This window comes from Mirounga angustirostris, unplaced genomic scaffold (assembly GCF_029215605.1).
Source record: "Mirounga angustirostris isolate CCGP_5_RB_7025 unplaced genomic scaffold, mMirAng1.0.hap1 SCAF_5, whole genome shotgun sequence".
Lineage (NCBI taxonomy): Eukaryota > Metazoa > Chordata > Mammalia > Carnivora > Phocidae > Mirounga > Mirounga angustirostris.
In genome coordinates, this window is record NW_026991713.1 from 58,820,976 (window position 1) to 58,830,362 (window position 9,387).

At 36.0% G+C, this 9,387-nt stretch overlaps 1 protein-coding gene across 1 annotated transcript; it reads left to right on the top strand.

Annotated features, from left to right (window-relative positions):
* Positions 1-3,188: 3,188 nt before the first annotated feature.
* Positions 3,189-4,147, top strand: LOC123839429 (olfactory receptor 10A4). Its single transcript, XM_045868916.2, is given in 2 exon segments — positions 3,189-3,966; positions 3,969-4,147. Coding segments are annotated over 2 exon segments (957 nt in total).
* Positions 4,148-9,387: the final 5,240 nt, after the last annotated feature.

Here is a 9,387-nt window from a genome sequence, read left to right on the forward strand (position 1 = left end):
AGATTATTATAACTGGATTATTTATTTTTTGGGTGTCAAGTTTGATAAGTTCCTTATAGATTTTGGATACAAAACCTTTATCAGATATGTCATTTGCAAATATCTCCTCCCATTCAGAAGGTTGCTTTTTAGTTTTTTGATTGTTTCCTTTGCTGTGCAGAAACTTTTTATTTTGGTGAAGTTCCAATAGTTTTTTGTTTGTTTGTTTGTTTGTTTTGCCTTTTGCTTTTGTTTCCTTTGCCTCAGGAGATGTGTCTAGTAAAAAGTTGCTACAGCTGGAAACACCTGGGTGGATCAGTGGATTAAGCATCTGATTTCGGCTCATGATCTCAGGGTCCTGGGATCGAGCCCCACATCAGGCTCCCTGCTCCTCTCCCTCTGCTCCTCCCCCCTGCTTGTTCTCTCTCTCTTTCTCAGATGAATAAATAAAATCTTAAAAAAAAAAAAGTTGCTACAGCTAATGTCAAAGAGGTTGTTGCCTGTGTTCTCCTCTGAGATTTTGATGGTTTCCTGTTTCACATTTAGGTCTTTCATCCATTTTGAATTTATTTTCATGTGTGGTGTAAGAAAGTGGTCCAGTTTTATTCCTTGGCATGTTGTTTTATCTTAATACTGTTGCCAGGGGTGAGTTAATCTTTATCTCAAATCAAACATTGTAAGTACTAGAAGCACCGATCTTACTATGATAAATGTTTGTTTGTAATTGTTCTACCCTGAGATGTTCATAGTTTTCTAAGTTAATACTTTAATTCAAAAATTAAAATAAAGTTTATACCACTTTATTTCCCAAATGAGGGAGGAAGAGTTTTATTTCAGATGGTTCCTTTACACCACATATTAAAGAGGCTCATGATTTTTCATCTTAAAAACACAATGAATAACAATAATAAATAATCTTATCCTGCCCTCTGTTCTTCTCCAGGTATCACCCTGTCTTTCTCCTAGTTTTCATGACCAAACTTCCGCAACATGTTGCTCCCATTGGTTTCTTTCATTTCTTAATTTCTATTTACTCATAAATAACTCAGTCTGGTTCATGCTCTTAGCTGTCTTTGCTTTGCTGTGCAGAAACTTTTTTATCTCATGTAGTCCGACTTGTTTATTTTTGCTTTTCTTGCCTGTGCTTTCAGTGTCATATCCAAAAAATTATTGCTAAGACCAATGTCAAAGAGGGATATTATTCAGCCATAAAAAAGAAGGAAATCCTGACATTTATGACAAGATGGATGGACATGGAGGGCATTATGCTAAGTGAAATAAGCCAGAAATGGAAGGACAAATACTATATGATCTCAGTTATGTGGACTCTAAAAAAATTGAACTCATAGGAACAGAGAGTAGAATGAATGGGAGAAATGAAGAAATGTTGGTCAAAGGGTACAAGCTTTCAGTTATAAGATGAATAAGTTCTGGGGGTCTAATGTATAGCATGATGACTATAGTTAATAATACTGTATTGTATACTTGAACTTTGCTAACAGCATATCCTAAGCATTCTCATCACACACAAAATGTTAACAATGTGTGGTAATGTATGTTTTCATTATCCTAATTGTGGTAAGTATTTCATAATGTATATTCATATGTAATTGTCATATCGTATACTTAAATATATGCAATTTTGTTTGTCAATTATATCTCCATAAAACTGGAAAAACAAAATAAGAAGAAAATGTGTTAGGTTTGAAGAATGAGGATCCTTGAGAATGAAAGAGTTTTTACACTTCCTGAGTACATTGCAAAAAACACATTTTTCACAGTTTTGACAAATTGTTTTACTTAGTTGCATTAAACTTTTGGAATTCCTTGATCAGGCCTATTTATTTATGTTGTTAATTTCAACACCAATAATAAACAAAGCGAAAACCATCTGTGGTGTTTATAGAGCCTTCTTTGGAGCCCTGCACTGTGTCTATATCACAGAGATCTGGACAGTCACTGTCCATTTGAGGAGTTAAAGATTACTACAGTCAATATTCATAAATCCAATAATTATTTCAATTGCATGATGGAAATCCACTAGAAACTTCTTTTTTTACACATTGAGACATAAGTGATGTAATCTCTGGAAAATGTGTTCAAAAAATGAAAACCAGGGGCACATGGGTGTCTCAGTCGGATAAGTGTCTGCCTTTGACTCAGGTCTCGATCTCGGGGTCCCGGATGAAGCCCCGCATTGGGCTCCACGCTCAGCAGGGAGCCTGCTTCTCTCTCCCTCTGCCTCTCCCCCAGCTTGCTCTCTCTCTCTCTTTCTCTCAAATAAATAAATAAAATCTTTTGATGTACTGTATGGGGATTAACATAACAATAAAAAATTTTTTAAAAGAAAAAAAAATAAATAAAATCTTTAAAAAAATGAAAATCAAATTTACATCGAATGTGCATTGTTGTATTTCTGAAGAAATCCCTCTTGAGAGAAATCTAATTAACCTGCGCAGTAAATGCAATCCCTATAGTCTTTAGTCAGAATAAAAATACTGCCTATTCCATGACCAATTTGGAATTGTAGAAGGTCTAGAAGCCCAACAAGGAAAGGAAAATTCATCTTGTGAATAGGTATGTTCTCCTATTCATAATTTCCTGTAAAATTATCCTGAAGTTGTGGAGAGGAGATTCCATTAGTTTTGGTTTCCATGGATTTTAGCTGCCTAATCATTGGCTTATTCTTTTCAAATCTAAATGAGTAAAAATACGTATGAAATTAAATAGATAAATGGCTGGAAATATACTCCCTTCCAAATCCTTAACTGTGGCTTTAAGAAAAGCATGGAATTTAGAACCTGAATATAGCATGATTATATTTTACTCCTTGCACTTCAGTTTTATGTAACTTCTTTACAATTAGAATACCTTTTTATAATACTTACCTAAAACCCCGTGTATAAGGTTAGAATATCAGTAAGATAAAAACAAAACAAAACAAAAAAGATTCTGTAACTTAAAGCCTTTGTTTTCTTTAAATTTCTGTGAAAATACCATAAGATCTAGAACTCAAAATCAGGAAGAAATACTGCATCCCTTTTAACTGGGCGTTTATTTAGAAAGATTTAACAAAAGGAACCCAAATCACTAGGTTCTCATGTAAGACCACAGATCCTAGGAAAGCTCCTTCTCTAAGGTTTGATAGACAACCATGCTAAGTGACTGGATTCCTTCAGTATCATCTGTCCTCTCTGTTGTCGCCACAGATGTCTGGCTCTGCGCCAACAGTGAGTGGAAATCAGTCCGTCTGTACCACATTCACATTTGTAGCTTTTTCCTCTCTAGCAGAGTTACAGCCTGTGCTCTTTGTTGTGTTCTTAGTCATTTACTTGTTTACTGTGGGAGGAAACCTCATCATCATCTCCCTGATCTGGGTCATCCCTTCCCTGCACACTCCCATGTATTTCTTCCTGGTTAACCTCTCTTTTCTGGAGATCTGCTACATTACCAGTGTGGTGCCTCGGATGCTAGTGGACCTGCTGGTGGCGACCAACACCCTAAGTGTGGGTGGCTGTGCAGCTCAGATGTACATATTTGCCATCTTGGGACTGACAGAATGCTGCCTGCCAGCAGCCATGGCTTATGACCTCTTTGTAGCTATTTGTTACCCACTGCATTATACTCTCCTGATGGGTCCTTGCGTGTGTTTGAAATTGGCTGCAGCATCTTGGACAACTGGGGTGGTGGTGGAGTCAACCCAGATCACCTGCATCTTCAGTCTGCCCTTCTGTGGAACAGGAAAGATTCATCACTTTTTTTGTGACGTCATGGTTGTAGGGAAACTGGCTTGTGTTGATACCTCCCACATTGAGACTGTGATGCTCGCTGTCTCCGTGCTCTTCATTATGAATCCCTATTTGCTCATCCTGTGCTCCTACCTGCGAATTCTTGTAACCATCGTGAGAATCCCCTCAGCAACTGGCAGACGCAAAGCTTTCTCCACCTGTTCATCTCATATCCTGGTTGCTTCTCTGTTCTATGGCACTTGTTCACTTATCTTCAACCAAAGACTGCACACATTCCAGAAACAGACAAAGCAACTGCACTCATGTACACAGTGGTCACACCTGCTCTGAATCCTGTTATCTATACCTTGCAGAACAAGGAAGTAAAGGAAGCCTTTCAAAGGGTAACACAGAGGAATCCTCTTAGACAAATGGCCTAAACTGGCCATAGTAGATGAAATTTACACAAATAGAAAAGTTACCTGACGTTTTATGATCCTTCTACCAATATACATTGTCCTTAAAGTATTTGTTGCATCCAACTGGGAAATGTACAAAAAATTGTACATTTTTCTTTTTCTTTTTTTTTTTTAAAGATTTTATTTATTTATTTGACAGAAAGACACAGCGAGAGAGAGAATACAAGCAGGGGGAGTGTGAGAGGGAGAAGCAGGCCTCCCCACTGAGCAGGGAGCCTGATGCGGGGCTAGATCCCAGGACCCTGGGATCATGACCTGAGCCGAAGGCAGATGCTTAATGACTGAGCCACCCAGGTGCCCCAATATTGTACATTTTTCAAAGCGTTTAAGCAAAAGACAACTATGCTGTAGGATCTTTAAATTATTTATCTTTCATTCAATCAATAAATTACCAAGCATTTCTTGTGTCCTGGACACTATTCATTTTTTCCTTCTCCATTGGTACTAAGATTAAGGTTCGTATCCCTTACACCATTTTACTGAGGAACATGAAATATTCTTGTGGGAAAAAGTTAAACATGAATAGGAAGTAATCATAACTTTTGGTGTCAAATACATGCAATTAGAATTTAAGTTCTTAAGTGGCATATGCTTCCTTAACCACTTAGCTCTCTATACTTAATAATCATGCATCTTAAATAATCAACTGTTAATAAATACTGGTGAGTGATATACACTATAACACAACTTTAAGTATTTAAACTACCTAAGTGTTTAAAGTGTCTAACTTGTAAATCTGATGGGATCCTGATTCTTTATCCAAAACTAGATTCTTCCTTTGCTCTTATTCACTTAGTGTTTGGTTTTTCATATGAATGAAGTTTTAGAGAAATTTCTCCTTATGTGACATTCACTCTTGTTACTCCCATTGTAAACCTTTTTTAAATGTATGGGTTTGAATAGAATTTCCTTTAAAGACTGCCCATTTATTCTAGGTAATTAACTATGATATATTTTTTAAAAATTTTATTGTTATGTTAATCACCATACATTACATCATTAGTTTTAGATGTAAAACTATTATATTTTTGATCCCCAAATAATGAAGAACAAGACTTCCATAACAGATTAAACTAAATAACTTTTAAACAAATACTGGTTTTTTTTGGCAACTTTGGAGAAGTGAGGCGACCAAAAAATTTAAATGTTCAGTGATATTTTGTAGAAATTAGGGTTAACTTTTGATTTTTATCTTAACGTTGTTACCCCAGAGTCAAATCTTAATACCAGTGCAAGTAATTTGTTTGGAAGGGACTCAGAAGTGGGAAAATGACACAGGAAGGGAAGAAAGCCACTAAATTGTCTGTTAATATGTCAGGCACCATAAAAGGCCACTAAAATTTATTCTTATGGGGAGAATAATGTAAAACACAATCCTAAAATGTATTGCTACATAGGTCTATATACAGATACACTTATTATCATAAATCATTGATGGAGGGTTGATCCTAAGGAGTGATTACTCTGACACTATTACTTCACTCTTAACTGTAGCAGACTTCTGGAAATGCCCTGAGAAACAGTGATCTAGATTTGTGGCATCTGGAATGTGTCTGGCATTGGATCTTAAAATGGCAAAGTTGAAGGGATGTAAGAGGTGACACTGTCAGTGAAAGTTACAAGTTTATTCTACAGAAGTATTTGAGATACTTGTGATAGTTAAAAGAGGTAAAATATATGTATGAATTGGTATGAATATAAAATAAGAATACTTCAATAATTGTTTTTCTTTCATTTTCTGACTCTGTTTGGAGAATGGTAGCTTCTCGAAGACCAGTACCAGAGCTATATATCACACAGACAAGAGAAAAATATAACTCTTGTCACATCAATCCCTTCTTATCATAGGTTAACATCCACTTCAACAATTGATTTAGTTTTTTTAGAACTCTAAAATTGGTCTCTTCTTCAGAATAGCCTTCACAAATATAAATTTAACATTTTAAATTAATCAACAGATGAAAGACTATAGATACACATTCCAAGAACATACTTACATAGTTGTGTTTAAGTGTGACTATTTTCCAAAATTATCCAACAAAAATTCCCCATGATTCATTACTTAAACTGAATATAATTAGTCATTTTTACTATTTCTTTTTCTATTTGTATCCATTTAGTGCCATGAGTGAAAAACAAAACATACAATAAGCTATTATTTAAGTATTTGCTCATCAGAGCATCCACCATTATAAATATTTTATAATATTTTATACAGGGTAATGTGACACCCCTTCTTTTGCATTTAGGTTTAAATATCCTAATTATCTTAAAAATAAGAAGAAAATCCATCTTTTTAGTGGGCTGAACAATAGTTTCACGCCCCTTTTGTATCCTACCACTACTGTTGTTTTGGATATGCAGGCTCATGGACTAGAAGGACTTGAGGAACTCCTTCATGTATCTTCCAATGCAAAACATCCCCTTTGTAATAAACATAAATGAGACTGAGATTTTGTCTATGGAATTCTGTTCAAATACACTACACCTTTTAATATGTTTATCATAATGCAATAACAGAAGAACAAACTATTTTCTTTTTGGTAGCGTTTATGGTGTGTGGTGATAGTGAGCAAAATGTTATTAAAAATCACCTAGCTCATGTCCTGACACTGAGTAGCCATGCAATAATAGTTGCTATTAACTTTATTAATAATTGATAAGCTTTTATAAAAGTCACTGTATTGTAAATTGTTTTGAGACATTCTTTTGTACCCAGAAATTGATTTTTCTGCAAAAGATTTTATTGTATTTGTGAGTCTACTTCCAGGCATAGTTTCGTGTTCCACTTGCCCTGACTTCTCATACTCAAGTAAATCAATTAATTAAAATAGCATTGCGAAGTAAGTTAAGTCCTATGGACATAAATACATACGTTTCAGCTTTTGTGTACTGAGAAATGATGTTTTCATGCCTTAATAGTTATTATGATTATTTAATCATACTGTTCTCTAATAGTAAATCTCCAATATTCTTATCATTGATGTTTAAGAAAGGCCAAGAACAAAATACTTCAAGGGGACAGAAAGTGAAGCAGCTAAATTTGATTACCAAGAATTCACTTCACATTGCAGGATGTAATAAAACTGATACCCATATCATGAGTCACTGGTCCTCTCAGTTACCTTACATTCACTATTTTGGGAAAAGGATTATATAAAGTGCATGCACGCGCGCGTGCGTGTGTGTATATTTGCTGAGGTGATGATAAAAATATGACACTGTTATGTAAGTTGTTTCCTACTTATCTTATTTTTAAATTGTGGTTGTCTTCCCCAACCCCTGCCATTTTCCTGTCTTCCTTTGTATTGAATACACAATATATTGTTTTGCTCAGGTTTATCATTGTAATCAAATTATCACCCAGGTCCGAAGTTTTAGAATAATGATGATCAGAACCTGGATGTTTATCAATAGAATTACAACTGGAAAGGATTCAGCTGGATATTTTCAACTCAGAAACTAAACATCACTGCAAGTAGAAGCTGAACAAATATATTTATCTCCTGTGTCTGAACAACATGAACATGTGTTCTCTCCTGTTGAGAAGTATTTGTGGTTGTACACAGGATACTGTGGTAACCTCTGGTGAGAGAAAGTTCAGAAGAGGAGAATGACTGAAGGCTTTACAGGCACTCGGTAACAGAGCCTCGCCCCCTTCAAAGCTTTCTCTTCGTTGTGTCTAAGACACATAACATATACCTCACATACGCACTCCCCACCCCAACACCAGTCCAACAGCTGCCAGTCACCACAGGGTGTCTGATCTCTTATATTGTGTTGCTCTCATTTTCAAATCCTCACTGCCCTGCCAAACCACTTAGAGAGGCTTTACTGTTGCTATCTATTCCCAAACTATTAAGAAATCTATCCATGTTTGCACAAAAGTAATGTTTCTCAACCTCCAGTTCCCCGGAATTTCAGAATGACACTGAATTTTCAGGAAAAAAGATGAAAGAAATCTCTTTACCAAACTTGTGTAGCATTTTATTTCTTGAACTCAAAGCAGTTTATCCCCAAGTCGAAAGTTTATAGAATATTTTCCACACATGCCACAAAAGATAAATCAATACTGACTGTTGGTTTAGAAAAATGAGGAGATACTTCAAAAAGCAACCTCACAAATTACCCTATTGTAGAATGAATGGAAGTAAAAGGATGTGTGTAGATCCTGCATTTAAGTAAGAAAAAGTTATGGACACGAATTCGATGTTTTCCAGTACATGCCTACTTCTCTGAGACTGGCCCAGCTCTTAGCTCCCCCATGTTAAGACAACTTGATGTCACTTCCATAGCCAAAATGGATTTTTTTTTAAAGATTTTATTTATTTATTTGAGAGAGAGATAGAAAGACAGAGAGAACACGAGCAGGGGGAAGGGTAGAGGAAGAGGGAGAAGCAGACTCCCCACTGAGCGGGGAGCCCTATGTGGGGCTCAAACCCAGGACCTCGGGATTATGACCTGAGCCAAAGGCAGACACTTAACTGACTGAGGCACACAGGTGCCCCACCAAAACTGATTTTTAAGTACCAAAAATCTTTAGCCAGTACCTTTACAAATCTCCAAAATGATAAAACCTGATATTATAATTATTATCCTATGTTTTTAAGATATTAAAGCATACTTAAAATCATGTAATAAAGTTCATATTATATTCACTGGAACCTATTGTTTTAAATATGTGATTGACATGGAGTGGAGTTTTTTCCATTTGTTTAGCAATTTCAGATGGGGACAAAGCTGAAGGCAAGAGGAACTTCAAATTCTAAAGAAGACTATAAATGAGCCAATAATAATTGGTTTTATTAAAAAGGTAGAAAGTCACCCCAGCCACCTCCCTATATAGAAGGAAGGCAGAGGGGAATATGAGGCGATTGGAACTGTTGCACTTGTAAAACTGTCACATTCATGAGATTTTTCTTCTACTTCTCACACTACATGGGAAGCGAGGAGTTGCAAGTACACCAAATTATATTTAGGGTGCCTTGGAGAGAATCATTTGTAGGAAACAGCGTACCTCTTAAAAGGTGAAACCGGACATAGTTTTTCATTTGGATGCTTGCTGAGAGGGGCCACCTGTGCAGCTGAGTGAAGCCTCAAAGGACAAAATGTTGAAGATAGGTTTTGTTCTTATCTGCTGGAGTTTGGGGGATTGTGTGAACATAAAGGTGAGAACCATTTCTCGTCCAATTAATAGTGTA